The sequence below is a fragment of the Alligator mississippiensis genome, chromosome 1, assembly GCF_030867095.1.
Source record: "Alligator mississippiensis isolate rAllMis1 chromosome 1, rAllMis1, whole genome shotgun sequence".
In the NCBI taxonomy this organism is placed as follows: domain Eukaryota; kingdom Metazoa; phylum Chordata; order Crocodylia; family Alligatoridae; genus Alligator; species Alligator mississippiensis.
In genome coordinates this window covers 351,681,362-351,701,227 of record NC_081824.1, presented here as the reverse complement: position 1 = coordinate 351,701,227, position 19,866 = coordinate 351,681,362, and the positions used below count along the sequence as shown (strand labels likewise).

General features: G+C 45.9%; 1 protein-coding gene across 5 annotated transcripts in view; it reads right to left on the bottom strand.

Annotated features, from left to right (window-relative positions):
- GRTP1 (growth hormone regulated TBC protein 1) overlaps nt 1-19,866 on the bottom strand; it is a 78,219-nt gene that overhangs the window by 46,227 nt on the left and 12,126 nt on the right. For 3 of the 5 annotated variants that reach the window (XM_019484971.2, XM_019484972.2, XM_019484973.2), the window contains 2 exons: nt 11,627-11,824; nt 6,590-6,741 (listed from right to left, as the gene is read on the bottom strand). In XM_019484971.2, coding sequence (XP_019340516.1) covers nt 6,590-6,741; nt 11,627-11,655 — 181 coding nt within the window. In that variant the 5' untranslated portion in view covers nt 11,656-11,824. Of the gene's footprint in view, nt 1-6,589; nt 6,742-9,557; nt 9,743-11,626; nt 11,825-19,866 lie in introns of those variants that run through there. The other 2 variants (XM_006272474.2, XM_059721056.1) reach the window with 2 other exon arrangements.

The following is a 19,866-nucleotide window of genomic DNA, read 5'->3' as shown; positions in this document are numbered from 1 at the left end:
GGGGAGAGCAGCCCTGCAGCTCAGCATACACTCATTACTCCTCAATGTCACTGTTCTCATGACAACATATGTCCTTAGGCTTTCAATGAGAAAACCAAGCGCATCACTTGGAGTGGCCACATACCCCTAAACTCATTTTGCAGCAAGGCAACAGGAGTCTACCAAATGTTAAAACTTGACCTCAGAGCCTTTACACAGTTCTGCTTCCCTCACTATAGCTCCTGCTGAGATAGATTTTAAAACAAAGTCAGAATTGCTCATCATCATCCCAGAGCAATCCAGCCCACAGAAATGGCACACATTTTAAAGAACAGAGTCCAGTTGCAATTTTTGAAAATATAACAGTTTCCTACAGTAAAGCAGGTAGCTGCAGCCAGCTAGCCTCCCAGCCTTGAGAAAGAAAAGTACAAAATATTTCAGAGAGGAAGTGTAGCCAATTTCAGTGTGTAATGTTGGGGGGGGGTTTCCTAGAAGTTACACTTCACATCATACTTTTTTCCTTCACTTGACCTAGCAAGCAAATTAAGGTCTTGATCCCAAAAGGAATGCTACATGGGCAAGCCCCACTGACTGCAAAGAGGGAGGCATTTGAAGGGTCAGAAGTACACACAACCTCAGTTTGAATCCGAGTCTGACCAGGAAAAACCTGCTTGTGTAATGTTAGTGAAAAGGTACTACCCAACCTGAAATGTAGACAATTTAACCAAACAAATCTGTTCCACTGCATTTGCTTCTGGATTCTGATGTCAGTTTTGGGGAATTTTGAGTCACATCAAATGATGTTCATATATTTTCCTCTGTTTAATACCAAGAAAGATTTGCCCAACCAATGGAGGAAAGTGAGTGCTTAACAGTACTTTGCATATAGTCAAAGCAAGCAAAATTAGAAAAAAAATTACAAAAAATACTGTTTCTCAAATATTTATTTAAAAATTTATTATTTCTAATAAGAGCAATAAAAAAAAACTAACGCGTGATTTCTAAGTTGGCACTTTTCCTTTAATGATAAAAACTTCACTTCTCTGAAAGAAGACATACTGGTCATGCTCTTCCACAAATATCTCCCTAGGATGTGGTTTTAGGCAGTCATGTGAAAACATCATTAAATGCATAACAAAAAAAATCCAAAAATATTATTAAAGTTCTCTTATGCAGTATTTTATATTTGCAGGGTATTTCTACATATAAAAATCACAACTTAAGTGTTGAGAACACTAGCAACCTCGAGAAATAAAGGCTAAAACAGAGATGAAACCAGAAGACCAGAATAAGGAATTAAAAGAGTTGCTTATTTCATTATTAATACATCACAGAAAAAGCAAAAGTTGGCCTTGTATACACTTGGCGTTCCAATTATAGCCAAACACAAGATGGAAAATAGTTTTTATTTTCTCTAAAACCTCTTCCTTCCTCTCTCCCTCCACCACTCCCATCTCACCCCACCTTTTGTAATCAAAACCAAGAATGCTCCAGTTGTTTCAGTTTCCAATACCATCTTTTTTTTTTTTTAAGTGCTGGAACTGGTCTGCTACCTTTGAAAAAAGTTTGAAGCTTAAAGGTGTATTTCAGAGTACAGAAAAAGTGGAAACTAAACTAAAAATGTAATTACAGTTGAGAGTTTAAGTGGCTCAAAGAGAAAAAAAGGCAGAAATAAAAAATAAATACCAAAAGTAATACATTTCAGGAACAAACAATCCAAGACAACAATAAAAGCTGCAGTTATGAATCTATCTGAAGATGGTATAGATAAACACTTAGCAGTAGCACATTTATTAGAGCGTACACATGGTTTATTCCATAGCCTCAATGTGACTTAAAATAATACAACTATTGTATATCATTTTTTCATTCAATTCTTAAGGATAGATAAGTGAAACTGTAAACAAAAGTCAATGCATTTTAAAGAGTGGTTTGGACTGTACAGCTTTTTTTTCTTTGATGCGAGTGACCATGAAAGTTATTTCCATGTACTTAGAAGTTAAAGGACAAATGAAAACTTTGTCCTCTAAGAACATCCAGTCTAGTCAACAAGCTAGCATTGAATGGGAAAAGCTTATGCATTCATTCAGCTTTTGCTAGGGCATTTCTGATGAGTAGCAGACTGACAAGCCTGGCCTCACAAATATGTTTTTGTGCTCTCAAACCACAACAGACTTTCTTCCAAAGTACAACTCACAGTATTTGCAAGTATTCAGAGGCTGATAAGGTTTACAATAATTACCTCTTGTTACCAGGAATTTTTGGCAACAAGGCAATAACTTGAATTTCCTAAATATTCACAGGCCAGGTAGGAACTGGAATACTTTAAAAGGCCTCATCAGGCTCCAGAATTGGACTATTGGTGCTTGTTGCCCACCTGTAAATGTGCATAAAAGCAGCAAGCTGACTTTGCAACACTGCAAAGAAAGCACAGCTCCCACAGCAGCTGAACAGGTGAAAGCAGAAATAAATCACAACAGTCGAGTCAACTGACAGTGGGATCTGTGCACATGAAAAAGACAAAGAGAACTAAAGATAGAGAACAAATTAAAATAAGACAGCAGGGCTGAAATAGCTAGGACAACATGATGAACTGGATAAAGAACAACAAGCAAACAAAATGATGCTCAAAACTCATAACACCTTCCTCTCTCAAACTTTATGATCAGCACTAACAGGAGATGGGACTTTGCCACTGTGGCTAAAACAGCTAAATTAATTTTCTGGCATGCAGAACAAAAACATGCATGTACATGTGTCATCTCAGACACGAGGCAGCCACATGCAACAGATCACCACATGAATGCGTCACATATCCTAGCTAGGAATACACATCACAAGTCATACCTCCTTCCTGTTCATCCTGGCAGAAATCAAAGGAATTATGAGATTATTTTAGGGCCTGAGGACAAATGGGTGTAAAGCTAAAAAGATCATATGCAGAGTAGTATTTGAGGTCTGGTGATGGTGATCACAATGTGTCCCGATAGGGCCTTACATCTCACCAGTGATTTACGAAAAGGAGGTTCTAGACTGTGTAGGTTCTCAGGGAAAGTCTAAGGAAGCACTGTAAATTAAAAGCACCTCTTGCCATGAGTTTGGGATCAGTTTACAGTTGGAAGAGAAATTATTGGGATCAGCAGTTCAGTCTCCTCTAGAACACCAGGGAAACAAAATTAAGTATCAGGCTAATACTGAATTATGAGCTATCTCGACTAGATCAGCTCACTGGCATTCAGAGCATTAAAAGATGGAGTTTCCAATTTGCATTCCAATGAAAAAGTGATACTTCAATATAAGGCCATCCATACAAACTGCTAACGCAGGGGTAGGCAACCCCTGGCACAGGTCCCCGAGTGTGGCATGCAAAGGCATTTTGTTTGGCGCACACAGCTTGCGGTGGACAGCAGGGAGGGGGCAAGGGCTGAACTGCCACAACATGGATTGGGCTCCCCTGCCATAACAACATCTTACAAATCAAGGTTGCAGGTGTTTTTGGCACTCTGCTCAAAAACATTGCCAACCCCTATGCTAACTACTTACATCAGAGGTAGGCAGCCTCTTCTGGCTGCAGGCTGGAATAATCCACCCTACGTCAGAGGTAGGAGGTTGGGTAGGTGCTATGACTTGGCCACTACCAGTGCTCATTCCCAGGGTAGCACAGGAAGAGCACCTGCTGCTGGCCCCCATCTGTGATTGAATGCCACTAAAACTCTGTGTTTGTGGGCCAGATCTGACGGTTCCATGGACTGTAGGCTGCCAACTCCTGACTTGCATGTTTCTGTCTCGAGGGTAGGAATACACCACAGACATAATTGATCCTTGTACAAATACCTAGAGACAACTATTTAAAACAACACATCAGTAGTTTACATATTAAAAGTAATCTGCCACTTTTCTGTTCTGATATCCTAAAATTACTAAAGGTGGGAAATAACTCTGGACAATACAACATGCAAAATTTGTTGTAATAATACGTGCTTGCTGTGACTCGTAACCCATACTGCCTCATTGCAGCTGCATTCCTGTACCAGTCACCTCTCTCAATAATTATGTGAGAAGTCTTATAGTCTGCAGTTTTGATTAAGTTTTGTTAAAAAAAATAGTAATGGATGTTTCAGCCACTCGTCAGGTCAAATAGAACCCATACTCTACTAACAGCAGCAGACTTTTTACAACTGTGATACAGATGATCCTTGTAAGTAGTAAGAACTATCACTACTATAGGAGCTGATGCTGATACTGGGAGTTTGAACTTTCAGCAATATGGGGATCAAGAAGAGTCGGAGTGAGCTTGCTGCAGTTTTGCATGAGAAAAAGATGAAAGGGCATGTATAAACCATGCTTATCTCCACAGTATCTAGGAACATAACTGAAAGAGAAGCCTACATTGCAAAACTAGGAAGTTAATTTCTGGAAAATTAATATGAATGGGACAAAATTCAGTACTGAGAGAAAACACTCTACCATGTAACAGGAAATACTAAAATTTTTAACAGATTAAGAGTTTGCACATTTTACAGAAACAAAGAAGTAGCCTTAAAGGTTAAAGGTATTTTCCTCTGAACTCTGCATAAGCCTAAATCTCATTAAAAATTAATACCATTTCAGTTACCCCTGTATTAAACTCAAACACTTAAACAAAAACATTTAAATTTACAAAAGGGGGGGGGGGAAAGAGAGCATGCATGCGAGCAAACACACATGCAATATTTGATCCAAGACTACCAGTGTTTTTCAGTCTCAAAATTGTACAGTCTCTTTATCCTAACATACATACACCTGTCTCTCAGTACTAACCAACCTACTCTTGCTACTGCAACAAACTCTCAAAAAAACCAAGCACAGCCTAGTTCTGAAGCACGCCTCTGAGGATTCAGGTATATCTAGTGGCCCTTAAAGAGGATACAAGTAGAACAGGGAAAATATTTAATGTCCTTTTGGAGCTCTCATAAGTGGTGCCCGATTCAAACAGGATACCTGGAGCAGACAAACTGGATACATCAATAAGAGCAAATGGGGATATTTAGAAGTTTACATGGAAAAAATTCAGCATGGAAAGGACGAGAACATGCAGACTCCACCTCCTCACCTACACTTTTATATAGTGAACTACCACTAAATGCTTTCCTGATTCTTAGACTACCTATTAAAAGTCCCATATCTCCCTGAGTCTTTGCATCCAGTTCCTGTGTTAATGTTAAACATTTTCTAAATAAAATAAAAAGTAGTATTGGGTCTTAGCACATACATAATGCCTTTTAGCCTTAAACCCATTTCATAAAGGAGATAAAAAAGGAAAAGGAAACTAAAGCATTTTGCAAGGAGTCACAGAAGGAATCAATGACAAACCTAATGACACATCCCCATGAGCAGGAAATGCATTTCTCAGGGACAAGTAGCAGTGGCACACCTTGTGCCGCTACTACTCATCCCTGGGGAATGCCTGTGCCATGTGCACTCTGGTGTGTGGCAGTTTACCCTGAGTAGAGCAGAGGAGGCTGAGGCCAGCACCCAAACAGCCTTACCTGAGGTCCTGGGGGCTTCCTGGAGTTGCAGCCCTGGTGCTCCTGCAGCAGAGAGCCTACTCAGCAGCTGGCAAGCGGCTTGTTTTTGATGGCATCTGCTGCCGCCACGTGAGCTGCCTCACTTTTTTGGCATGGGCTTTTTTAACTCCAGGATCTCCTGGGGTCAGCACCGGGGGAGGGGGAGGGTTTAAGTAGCAGTGCAGAGAATGCCTGCATATGCAGTGTATGCAACCTGTCTGTGGCACCACAAACCGCATGCCCAAGCTCATCTGGATGCAACCTATGAGTACAACCTGGGACACCCTAGACTCTTCTACACCAATGGTTCTCACCCTTTAATCCCCTGGCCCACTTCCAGCCCCCTACGCATTCCTGACTCCTACCTGCTCTATAGCCCTCCTGCCACCCCACATTCAATGTCTTCTACTCCCAAGCCCATGCACTGCCTCTCCCCATCGTAGTCCTGCTGCTAGGCATGGGGAAGACACTAGTTCTAGCTGAGGAAGAGACAGCAATACAGCCATTCACCCAGCTTTTGCTACAGCTAATAAACCTGCCTGCACTGAGACACCTAAGCTGCTGCTTAGACTAGAGTTAGTACATGCAGAGTGGCCAAGTGGTACCATGGGAATGTTCAGGGAAGTCAGCTGATCCCTTCAAACACAAACTCCCCATCTATCCTTGCACCTAAGAATCATCTCTTCACACTTTCTATTGCACCCAACTGTATGGCATATCTCAGTAGAAGCAAGCACAGAATAGTAGACAACAAAAAAGTAGACAACAGTCAAATTCTGGTCTCTCACAGGTATAATCCATCTTGCTTATGCATATAATGTTTAATATCATGATGCATGTCAAGCAGGATGACTCCCTTAGGAACTTTAAATCAAGCTGATTATCCCTAAAACCACAGCACATTTGTTGATGTGTTATTACTGAATGTTCCGTATATTATTACTTTAAGCAGAAAGATGGGTAGAATTAAGCATTCTTAACCATGAGCCAATTTAAACTTAAAGTCTACCCTCAAAATTGCATTTTATCAGAGCTAAATGTGAATCATTCAGCTTGCAACTCACCTTTTAAACTTTTCTGTATACTATTCTTCCCCTTTAGAAGCTTGGACCACTTTATTGCTCTCCTAGTGAGTATCACAAGATACCTGGAAAAGAATTCTTCGTACGTCACATAATCAAAATCTTCTGGCCTTTCAAACCCATAGGAATCAACTCTGCAATATAAGAGAAGTTATTGTTATGCTTATTTTTTTCCAAATTCACAATTCAAAATATGCAAGTATACATTATTAACACTAATTTATAGGTGATAATCTAAAAAGTAACTCAGGAAAATAAAATTGACACATTCCTACCCGCTCCCTGCTACATCATAACTGCTAAAATGAACAACTGGAATGTATGCAATTTATGGTCAATCTCTGCCTCCACTGCTTTTGGTTTTGCTATGAAGGTTCAGACAGGAAGATCCATTTTGTAGAAAAATGATTTAAATCATGCCAATTTAAAAATAAAAAGTTTTTATTCATGGGTGCAGAGAATGACAGGCCATTAAAAAAGCAGCAGTACATGCTGCAAGGGCGAGCCTGTCTGGTTCAATGCTGCAATATTAGTTTTTCCACAAAGACAGTTCTGTGTTGAGGGGTGGGGGGAAGCCTGTAGAAATATATTCAATTACAAGAATGACCTTTAGAAGGTGCTATTTTTTGTAACAATGTGACAAAGTTACATAGCTCTCTTTAAAGTTTAGTAGCTAGAAAAGCCACTGTATAGCAGCAGTCTTTACTACCCTCTCCAACAGATCCTCTGCATTGTCCTTTCATTGCATGGGATCAAATACAAAAGCTCCTGCTTCTCTGAACTAGTTAGTCTCTAAGGTGCCCTGTCCTACCATGTGTGTACGTGTGCATGTGATTTCAGATGTATTCATTTTATTTATAGCAATTAGTACTATTTTTGTTCCAATTAGTATTGAAGAACTGTAATTTAACAGTGATTTGGATTCCAAGTCAAAAATATTTTTTTCCTTATTATTTTACTTGTATCAAGAAAAATCAATTACATTGATGACCCCAAATCTGCAAGATGCTTTTTGCATAAGTGAACACAACCACAAAGCTTCCCTGAACTCAATGGGGTTTTCAGAGGACACAGAAGTTTGTCCATGCAGAAGGAAACTTCACGATATCAAGAGCTAAACTCCAGCTCTAAGGAAAAATGTGGCTCTTGGTTACATCTGGGCAACCTCCAGTAAGGACAATGGACTGTACAGGTGATTCTGACTCCATGAACCTCTTCACCAGTGGGTCAGAAAAAGTAGCACCTAACATTCAAATCCCAGACTGAATTCACTGAACTGGCAGTAAGAAAGATCATCTTTTTAACTGTATGCTGACTACTTGATAGGAGACAAAAGGCTGGGCCAAAGCAGCATTACATTAGAGATAAACACCAAGAACCAGCTGTACAGTTTGTAGACTCACTTATTTCTATTTTGTTCTTAACCAGAGGACAGAAGGTTTTTGGGGGGCTATTACTATTTTTTATATTCCTGAACTGGATAATAATTAACTTTAGCACACGTACAGCATTGTGACAATTAAAAACAGAGCTAACACTTCAACACAAATGCATGTTTAGGATTCCAGTTATGCGAGATGAAGATGCAAATTCATTTTCTAACTCAGTCTGCTTGCTGGGAAGCAGACATCTCCAAGCATTTGCTTTTAAAAACTGCATTATTTCCTCTCCTCAGAGCCTTGACATGATCAGAAATCCTGTGGGGAGGGCAGGGGAGGGCTGTCCCAGATTTTAAGATATTCTTTTCAGCTGAGGCTGCATGCGTCAAAGCCATTTGACTTTATCTGTAACAGATTCCTTGTTCCAATGTGTCACAGATGGGAAACGGACAGAATGACACTGGCAAAGCTTCCTCACCCAGTCTCCAAACTTTCAGGAGACAGAGAGCAAACTTGTGACTAGGGCAATCTCTGTCATTATTTCTAGGCACTCATTCCCTTGCTGAGTTTCTGACCCCCGTGAGCCTCTCTACTCCCTCTCCACCAACACAATAGGCTTCTGAGCTTTGTTTCACATGGTGCTTTCACAGTGGCTCTGTTTCACTGTAGCAAAGTGTCACATCGTTGTATTTATTATCTGCAGCCTTCCTGTACTGTCTATGAACAGGGCCACACACAAGTGTGCTGTGCCTCTCGGTAGAGAATGACACAGGAGAGTAAGTCTGCCAGCATTCAGCCGCGCCTCCTGAAGCTCTTCCAAATAAAACAGAACCCATCTGCCAATGCCGGGACCGCAGTTCAGCGCCTCTGGAAGGGACAGAGCAGGGGAGCTCACCCTGGCAGCTCAACACCAGGTTCTTGCTCCCAAAGCCTGCTCTCCTACAAAGCGGTCCCTAGGGTGTCTCTCTCACCTCTCTGCCTGCTGAGAGGCTGCTGCAACTAGAGGAGTCCAGACTAGCGAAGTGTCTAGTCCCCAGCCAGGAAATACAGCCTCTTTCCAAGGGCTGGACACCCAAGCCCTGGGGTCCCACAGCCACTTTTCCCCCTCTGGATACACACACACACCCCTACCTATTTATCTATACAAATCGATAGATAGGCGGAAGGAAAGAAAGAAGGCAGGCAATTGTTAGGGTTGGAAGGGACCTTAGTAGATCATCGAGTCTGACCCCCTGCCCTGGGCAGAAAAGAGCTGGCTGACCCCAGCCAGGTGCTTGTCTAGTCTCCTCTTAAAGTATGGATGTATTCTTTCCTCAGAGGGGAAAGGTGGCTGTAGGACCCCAGGTGTCCAGCTATATATGATACACACATACAAAATATTTGGGGGTCGGGGCGAATCGTGCTTTGCCCCCTGCCCCCGAGGTTTCCCAACCGAGCCGAGCCGGCCGCACCTGCGCTCCCCGCGCTCCAGCCGGAGCAGCCCCCGCGGGGAGACGGAGCCGCAGGGCCATGGGTCCCCCGGCCGCCGCCGCTCCTCGCGGGCAGGGAAACTTAGGCAGCGGCCGCCCTACCTGTACTGCCAGCTCCCAGCCTCCTGCCCGGCGCCGCCGCGCTCCTCCATGGCGGGCCAGGGCCGCGGGTCCCTCCAGCTCAGCGCGGTCGCTGCCCCGCACCCGGGGCTCGGCTCGGCTCTAGCCCTTCCCGGGCGCTCTCCTCAAGCTGCAGCGCCGCCGCCTCCTCCACGCCGAGCAGCGCTGCCCTGCGCCTCCCCCGCCCGCGCACCTTGGCTGGGGCGGGAAGGGCGCCCCGCCCCGCACCTGGGAGGCGCCGCTCCCTGCGCCCGCCCCAGCCCCAGCGCTGCTCTCCCGCCCGGGCAGGCTGCACCTCGCAGGGCAAGGAGAGGCCCCGGCGACCCTCCAGGAGTGCCCCCCGCCCCCCCCAACCCCGGACCTTGCCCCTGTCCTGACTCGGGGCCGCGGACACACCCAAGGGGGTGCAGTTGATTCCTGCTCCCGTCAGGGTGGAAAACTAGCTTGCCTTCGTAGCTGTTATCAGGGATCCTGATTTTTTTTTCTGACAAAAAACTACCTGGCAGGGGACGTATCTGGGTCCGTGCAGGTAGTTTTCCTTGAGTGCCCAGGGGATAACTGCTTTTCTGGCACGGTTTAGCACCCGCCGAGGTGTTGGGGCTTAAAGCCCACTTTATGGAAAGGGAGGCTCCTCTCTAGCTGCTCCTGGGGCCGTACGGCTGAGGGCAGGCGAAACTGGGCCTGCACGTAGGATGCCTGTCAAAAGACTTTGGAAATATCTAAAGCCCCTGGTGGGGGTGGAGGATGTTTGCCAGTTGTAGGGCCACTTACGGTTCTGGACTGACACACGGATTTGGACTTGATTTGGCTTGGGACACAAACCATTTCTTAAAAAAAAAAAAAATCCCCAATTTCAGGAATAAAAGTAGTAATCCCCAAATCCACATTTTTCTGTGATTAAAATGAAAACTTACTACACATCTAGATAGATAGATAGGCATTTCATTTTAATCACAAAAAACATGGATCTTGGGCTTACTTTTTTTAATCCAAAAATTGGGTGGGGGGGGGGGGTCTAAATCAGAGAAAACCAAGATGTTCATTGTCTGGGTGTTAATGACCCTCTTTCCTTTGTTTTTAATGGTCTTCCAATCAAGCTGCCCTTTGCTCTGCCATTCTGCTCTGTTAGCTGCTCCCCACACACGGGCTCCTAGTCACCACCCTGGAGCCTGTTGTGAAGTCTAGCTTAAAAGACCTTAACTTAGGTGTGGAAAACATTAACTCAGGTGAATATTAACTCAGGTGTGGGAATAACCTAGTGAAACTTTGCACTGTCAACCTGTTCAGGAAAGCTAGATTTGGTTTTATCATTATCACTCTGAAAAAAGAGGTGTGCATTTAATTCTAATGACCACAGGACAAAAGAAACAACACCTTTTGCTTATTTTTGTCTAGTTTTTTTTTTGTCCTTTTGTGCACAATATATGATATAGCAAAGTAACATACTTTCAATAAAATTATATTTGTTGTTGCTTTGATCTTAAACTGAATAATACAGCCCTGAGCCCTAGTAGATCAGTAAAGCTTCTAGTTTCATTTTAAATGGAGAAAAGTGTGTTGTGTTCTGTGTGATGATGCACCATGCTATCTGCACCCCACTTTTCAAAATCCTAGATCCACCTGTGCTTGGGGCCCAGTCCTGCTGCCTCTGGAGCAGGCAGGATTGGGCCCACCAGGAGATGCCCGAGCTCAGCCCCTTTCCAGCTCAGATCTAAATGGCTTATCTGCCAGAAGGAGATGAACTCTAAACAGCCTTAACGTGATGCTAAAAGCAGAACCCCTAAGCCCTCAAGGGCCGTCCCAGGCCTTGTGCTCCACCTGGGCACATGGCCCACACCAAACTATTTGCAGGACTCCTCCAGTCCTTATTTTCTGTATTTCCTCTGAGAGTGCTTTCCATGTACTTAATATTTGTTCCACATTTTTGTTCAAGGCATGGATTTTTTAAATTTCCTTTTCTTCATTAGTTACAATGAATTCCTCCCCTTCCCCCAAACTACTGCAGACTTGAAACCAAAATCTTATGAAGTCAGACTTGTACAAGGGCTCACCTCTCAGCTCCTGTTCCATCTGATTGCATATCAGTCTGCACAGATCCATGTGCAAGATCTAGCCTTCAAGAATGCAAAGAGTCCCATTGACTTTATTCACAGGGACCTAGGTAAAGGCTCATTCAGGTGCTTAGCTTTCCACATAGCTACTGCTCTCCTTGAAGCGTGCAAGTCTTCCTGAGATCAGGCTTTAATTCTCTGTGGAGCCAGGAATAGATATCAGGATCCTATCCTATACTCTAGCGACAAGGCAATTTTCTAACCATATAAAGCACTATATTTTCAACATTTAAAATGTACCTGACTGTATTAATCATACAGTGGTTTACAGCAAACACCGGTTTAAAAGATGGCTTTCCTGCTAAGGAAATGTGTCCTTAAAATTAGGATTACCATATTTCCAGTTCCAAAAAAAAGACACACCCATGCCCTCCACACATACACGCATGCACGCGCACGTGATAGTCCCCAAGCCCTGGCCCTGCAACCCCCACCTCCCACAGACTAACCTGCATGCGACTCCTTGGGCTGCTCCCACACCACCCTCCCTGCCTGGCTACATGCCAGCCATCACGCATATGTGCCCTGCCTCTAGTTGCCCTCCCTCCACTCCCCCCAGCCCTGAACAGCTCCTTGCTAGGTCAAGCTAGGAAACACTTCTAAACTGAGCTGACCAAACTCCTGGACATCTGATCAGGAAGATCCAAAAAGAGGACATGTCTGGAAAAACCCAGAGGTATGGTAACCCTACTTAAGATATATACAAGGGGAGGGTATTTCCCTCCAAACAGGACTTAGCAGTAATATTGGTTTCTTTCCTTCTTTTTCTTTCATTCAATACTCAAAGTCTAGTACACTCTGCAGCTTGTTTTATGTTCCCCTGAAGAATTTGTTGGCAGCAAAGCCAAAGTTTTATTACACTGAGATGATATTATTAGCTTTAGTTTTTATTTACTTAATTTCTACCATAAGGTAGCAATCAAAGACAGAATGGAAAAACAACAGCCTCTGAATTTTCCCCATTTCTCCAGCTTGTCTGCCACTGGAAAGACTGTTTCTTCAAAACAGTGCTTGTGGGAAAACCAAACACACCTACTGCAATAACTGGAAAACTGCATCTTAAAACAAAAAAAAAACTACATGAGAGAAAAGGAGCAGTGAAATTATATTCTTTCCTCCACATTTTTAATCAGGTTTTGTCTTTGTACCAGGCAAGCTGTTGGAAAAATTACAGTTACTGCCAGAGAAACATTATCTACCAGAGACAGCAAGCAGTAGTTGAAAAGAGTGACAAGTGGGATTTCATAAAGAAGATCAACAGTTGAACCTTCCCAACATGATCCTCAAGGCAGCTGCCTCCTCTATATGGATCAAAAACAATGTACCACACAGAAATATAGATATGATTCACATCCAACAGCATAAGAAAAACAGTAAGGGAATACTGGTGTTCCCTTTAATAGAATGAAAAGATTGCTGCTAGCCTAGCAAAACATCCCTATGCTTATGAAATCTAAAATCCTAGGAAAAACTGTGAGGTTGGGGTTAAGCCCATGCATGCTTTTACTCACAAGATAAAACACTGGAGTAAAGTTATGCATATGATTGAGTATTAGCAGGTTCAGAACTTAACCTGGAGGAAAATGTTGGTGAGTCAGGCCTGATTCATGCTAGTAAGTTTTTCTGGCATAGGCTAAATCAGAAAGGACTATGGGAAAAACTTACACCCTTCTCAACAGAACTGTTGGCTAAACTTCCTCTGTGGATGTTGCTTTGGTCAGTAGGAGCTTATGTCATTTGGGAAGATGGTTTGATTATAACAGCAAAAGTATTCCCTTTACCAATGTACACTGCATTTCCACTATAGATACAGACATTTTAATAAATTAGTTTAGCTTTTAACTGACACTGGGTGCGTCTACATGTGCACTTTAATGCACATTAGCCTACTTTAATGAGCATTAAAGCATCACTGCCACAATGGAGGTACTAGATTTAGCATGCATTACCTAAAGCACATTAATGAATGTATACATGTGCCCACTGAGACCCAAATCTTGTTCACTATCCAGGCACCCTGCATTTGCCCCAGTGGAAAAGATGATACAGAGGTTTTTCAGACCAGTGATATCCAACCCATCACCACACAGCCAACTGGCAGACAGCCTCTTGCTTATGACACTGGCCTTATCAGTTGCAGAGGTATAGACAGCACTAATGAACATGTATCCCTTTTGGTTTGGATATTCTTGCATGCTGAAGTGCGATGGATCCTTGGCTGTTTATGCTGTGCTTGGTCACGTTTAAATGGGAATGGATTGACAGTCAAAATTGGTCCCCCACCATCTTCCAGTTCAAAGAACCCATGCCATCTTTCAGCTCAAGTTCACCCACCCCACCCCTCACCCCTCAACACACACTCTCTCCAGACATACAGCCTAATGACTGGCCTGGTACATGCCTTCCCAGCCTCCTCCCCGCCACATCCCTCTCCAGGTACATGCATGGCAAACACAAAAAGAGAGAGGAATGTCATGCAGTAGCTGATTCCTTATCGTGTGAAAGCCTGTGATGGAACCGGGCCCCAGTGGCAGCCATGACACTCCCCTGATGGCCACACAGCTCCTGCCCCTTAGGATACCCTCCCTTTCTTCTCGCCTGTCATGCCTTGATGGAATAATTTGGTTACAAAAAGAGAGGCTGCCCCAGGGTTCCAGAGCAAGACCTCTTCTATTCCTCATCCCACATGTCTGCCCCAGACTCAGCTGATCTCAGTCTTGCCCCTCAAGCATTAAGTGGGACCTCCGGGTCCCATCTGTGCCCCTGGGGCACCCGTTGCCTTAAGGATTAGTCCTTCCATCCAGGCCTCATAGATATTACAAGTTATCACTTTGGCAGGGTCCCTCACCCCTCAGCACTGTTTGACCCCTCTGGCCTCAAAAGCATTGTTGGAGTGTCACTCCCTGAGCTTGACAATGCACCCCTTGCAAAAAGGTGCTGCCGACACTGCTGGTGGTGTCTGCGGGAGGTCCGCAATCACCACTGGTGGCTGCCGACAGTGCCAGCAGTGTTTGCGGGTGGTCGCCAACCACTGGTCAGTGATCACCACCCCTCTCCCCCCGCCGCCAACACTGCTGGTGGTGTCTGCGGGTGGTCCACAATTGCCACTGCTGGCTGCCAATGCTGCCACTGGCATCTGCAGGTGATTGCCAACCACCGGTCGGTGCTCACCACCCCCCACTCACCCCCAACATGGCTGTCAGCGGGTGCTCCTCACTTGCTGCTGCCAGCACTGCCACCTGTGGGAACTTGCCATGCCCCCCCAGCCTCCAGGGACATGTGGCATTCATGGCCCCCACCAAGACTAATCTGTAGCAGCATCCCCCTATAGTAACAGGAGACTCTGGCTCCCTGTTACAGAGCCCCTGGGAGCATATTAGCGCAGCATGAGCAGTAAGAAACAGCATTTCCTTCTGCTGCAGTAAGAACCACAGGCAAATAAATACAAACTAGTGTCCACACCCATATGCTGCCAACCCCTGCTAGGCAGAACTTAATGGCATGTATGCAGTACTATGCTAAATGACCATGCTGCTTTCAGTTCAAGAGTGAGCAAATATCGTGCATCTTGGGAGTGACAGCATGTCTCAGCACAGTGCTGCCTTGCACTGTATAAACCAGGAGCAGGCAAAATACAACCAGCGGGCCAGATGTGGCCTACCAAGCCATTCAGTCTGGCCTGCAGGGCCCCTAAAAAATTTAGAAAATTAATATTCATCTGCAGCCCAGCAGCAAGGCCAGCCAGGCCCTGCCACACCCCAAACCACCCCCAACCAGAAGCCTCTGCTTAGCAGAGGCTTCTGGCCTGAGACCCTGAGGCTGTTCCTCCCTCCCTCTGCCAGACAGAGAAGTTCAGATTGGGGGGGACGGGGGGGGGGGGGGGGGCGGCGGGAGAGGCGGGGAAGGACTGCAGGCAATCACTCCAGTCCTTGGGGCTGGGCCAGTTCCTGCCGAGTCCTGCAGTTGTGGCCATGCAGCCAGGAACCATGTGGTGCTGGAGCGCTGTGGCAGCTGGCAGGAAGGAGGTGAAAGCGGTGGCCGGAGGTGGAAAGTAGAAGCGAGAGAGTGTGCAGGAGTAGTGGCAGCTGGGCGGGAGTGTGAGGCCCACATTGGTGTCCCAGGGCCAGTGCCAGCAGGGCCTGGGGGGACGGCAGCAGCATGAGGTCCAGGCTGGCCGGGGCTCTATGGAGCCAAGCCAGGCTGCACCAGCAGGGAGAGGGGAGAGCTGGCCTGGCTCCAGATTCCCTGCTGGCCTGGGCCCTGTGCATATGTACTCCTGCCACCCCACTCTGGGCCCACTGCACTGGCCCTGGGGCTCCGGTGTAGGCCCCACTCCCCCACCCAGCTGTCACTGCATTCCCACATACCCGCTCACTCCCATTCACCACCCCCCACCTGTAGCTGCCATTTCCCCACTTTCCTGCCCGCCACTGGCTATTCCAACACTATGTGGCTCCCAGCTTCATTGTCAGATCGTGGGAGTACAGGGCCCACACTGGTATCCCAGAACCAGGAGCAGGAGGGGAGGTGGGTGTTTGTGTGCATGCACCCATCTGTGCAATGCAGGAGAGAGGGAAGATGGGGAAGAGAGAGACAGAGAGAATAATGAAGGAGGGACAGTGTATGTGTGTATATATATATGTGTGTTCATAGGGCAAGTCCCACATGCACACCCCACCATACACATGCACCCATACCCCCCCTTGCACAGCCATACATGCAGATCCCCACACCCACACCCCTCACACACCCTGGCCACCCTCTCAAACTCCCACAAACCCCATGCCCACCCACACCCTACATAATTATTTACACAGACACCCACATGCTCCCTCACCCCACACACACACACCCCATACCTATCCACGCTCTCACAAAACCTCCACACCCTCCCCCACACTGCACATACCCCCACAGGCCCCCACAAACCTATACCCACCCTCCATGCCCCTCACCCCCCCCACAATATACAAGAGTTCAGGAGTAAGCAAACATTGCATGTCTTGAGAGTGACAGCATGTCTCAGCACAGTGCTGCTTTGCACTGTATAAACGAGGAGCAGGAAAAATGCAACCAGTGGGCCAATGTGGCCCACCAAGACAGAATGGCTTGACATTTTAAGCTATTGTGCAATCACCTCTATGTGCAAACACATGTAAACACATGTAAATCAGGACAAAAATATTTTTTTAAATCAAATTAATGAATGTTGTAGATGTTCGATTTTTAGAATGTAATTTGGTGTTTTTCTGGTTCTGAGGTGGCAAAACCCGTTGCTGAAAGAAGTATGTCTGGGGGTAAGGGGAGGGACTTCTGATAGTAAAGGTCAGGGGTTAGGGAGCAGGACTTCCAGTCACAAGATGGTGACCAGGGGGTGGGGCATCTGTCAAGGGGCAGGGCTACTCATGCAGCCCTTGACAGCTTGCCAAAACTTGGCAAGTGGCCCTCCAGCCAAAATAATTGCCTGCCCCTGGTATAAGTATACCCAGAGATGCCATTGCAGTAATCAGGGAGACTCTGGGCCTGATCCAAAGAAGCATCTGGTTTGAGCAATAAATGAAACACTTGTGAGTAGAAGTTCTGTCTAGGCAGTCATCCATAGTGAACAGATGAGCAAATGCTTTTGCTTGGCCACCTCTTGCACTGTACATGTCCCCCCAGCCAATTCTACTTGACCTTGGCAGATAAATGACCCATGCTGCACCCTCTGAAAAGTTAAAACAGCCTGTGTGTAACACCATTACCAGCCACTGCTACTCTAGGGTGGTCCGGAAGGACAGTGCTTTCCAGAAACCAAGCTGCTTTGACCCATCCAATTTGTCAGTTTGGAGCTCCGTTATTCCAGCCCTCGAGAAACTTGTACTTACAGTGGGCAGCCAAGATCCCTCCATCTCAGTTCTGACCATTGCCTGCAAGTAAATGACTGAAGACTGCTGAGGTCCACCTATGTTACACAACATTTAGCTATTTTTGAACTTCTGCATAGCTCCCTATCTCATTCATGCCTGAATCCTGTTGGTCAGCTCTTTTCTCTACTATCAGATCTCAAAGCAGCCTCCATTTGATAGTATTGCCCTGCAGTCACCCAGTGCACACAAGCTAAGCTGTGCCAGCAAATATAGGTACTTCATGCACAGCAAAAAAAAAAAAGAAAAAAAAAGGGCATCACAATAGATTCATAGATGTTAGGGTCAGAAGGGACCTCAATAGATCATCGAGTCCAACCCCCTGCATAAGCAGGAAAGAGTGCTGGGTCTAGATGACCCCAGCTAGATGCTCATCTAACCTCCTCTTGAAGACCCCCAGGGTAGGGGAGAGCACCACCTCCCTTGGGAGCCCGTTCCAGACCCTGGGCACTCGAACTGTGAAGAAGTTCTTCCTAATGTCCAATCTAAATCTGCTCTCTGCTAGCTTGTGGCCATTATTTCTTGTGACCCCTGGGGGCGCCTTGGTGAATAAATACTCACCAATTCCCTTCTGTGCCCCCGTGATGAACTTATAGGCAGCCACAAGGTCGCCTCTCAACCTTCTCTTGCGGAGGCTGAAAAGATCCAGTTTCTCTAGTCTCTCCTCGTAGGGCTTGGTCTGTAGGCCCTTAACCATATGAGTGGCCCTTCTCTGGACCCTCTCCAGGTTATCCGCATCCCTCTTGAATTGCGGTGCCCAGAATTGCAAGCAGTACTCCAACTGCGGTCTGACCAGCGCCTGATAGAGGGGAAGTATCACCTCCTTGGACCTATTCGTCATGCATCTGCTGATGCACAATAAAGTGCCATTGGCTTTTTTGATGGCTTCGTCACACTGCCGACTCATGTTCATCTTGGAGTCCACTAGGACTCCGAGATCCTTTTCCACTTCCGTGCCACCCAGCAGGTCATTCCCTAGGCTGTAGGTGTGCTGGACATTTTTCCTCCCTAGGTGCAGCACTTTGCATTTCTCCTTGTTGAACTGCATCCTGTTGTTTTCTGCCCACTTGTCCAACCTGTCCAGATCTGCTTGCAGCTGTTCCCTGCCCTCCGGCGTGTCCACATCTCCCCATAGCTTTGTGTCATCTGCAAACTTGGACAGAGTACATTTCACTCCCTCGTCCAAGTCACTGATGAAGACATTAAAGAGTATCGGTCCAAGGACCGAACCCTGCGGGACCCCACTGCCCACACCCTTCCAGGTCGAAACCGACCCATCCACCACGACTCTCTGGGTGCGACCCTCCAGCCAATTCGCCACCCACCGGACTGTGTAGTCATCCAAGTCACAGCCTCTTAACTTGTTCACCAGTATGGGGTGGGATACCGTATCGAAGGCCTTCCTGAAGTCTAAGTATACGACATCCACCCCTCCTCCTGTGCCCAGGCGTTTCGTAACCTGGTCATAAAAAGAAACTAGATTGGTCAGGCACGATCTGCCTGCCACGAACCCGTGCTGATTTCCCCTCAGCATAATTTGTCCTGCCGGGCTCTCACAAATGTAAGCCTTGATAATTTTTTCAAAGACTTAAAAATAGGGAGATGGCTACTTAAAGCTAGCAGTAAGTATGAGGAGCAGCAGAAAAGCAAAGATGCCCGTGCTGCTTGAGTCCCTGCAGGGCTTGTGTGTGCAGTAAGGCCAGTAAATCCAGGTGTTATATAGAAGAAAAAGCATGCAGATTGGATTTAGAGAACTCTCTCATCCCAAGGTTGCATTCATGCAAATGGACTGCAGTAGTTGTATTGCAAGAGCTCCAGTAACATACAGTCACATTCCCACATTTGGCTTAAAGTAGATGGCCCACACCCCACAAAATGAGATACCCTTGCTGGTTGTCACTTGCCAATCAGTCATGCTTTTGACTGGGCCAGTCTTTCTATGTCTACCATGCAACTCTCACCAAGACCCTGGCCTGTGCTCTCACAGATGTGCAAAATATAACATATCATTGAAATCTGAGGTAGGTATTACTTGATAGCCTCCACCTAGACACTGGGTATGTACTATCTGGCCTGCAGCTGCCCAAAGGCACATACAGCTGTCATCCTACAGCTGTTCAATCAGTAGTTAAACAGTTTCTTCCTGGTCCCCTGGTCAAAGTCCCTTAAGTTTTCATGAGCAACAGCAGCTGTGGGTAGGCAGGGTCACCAAGTATCAGCAGGGGGCTGGTAACACCACTGAATTCTATGGTGCAACCAATACTGGCAAACTTT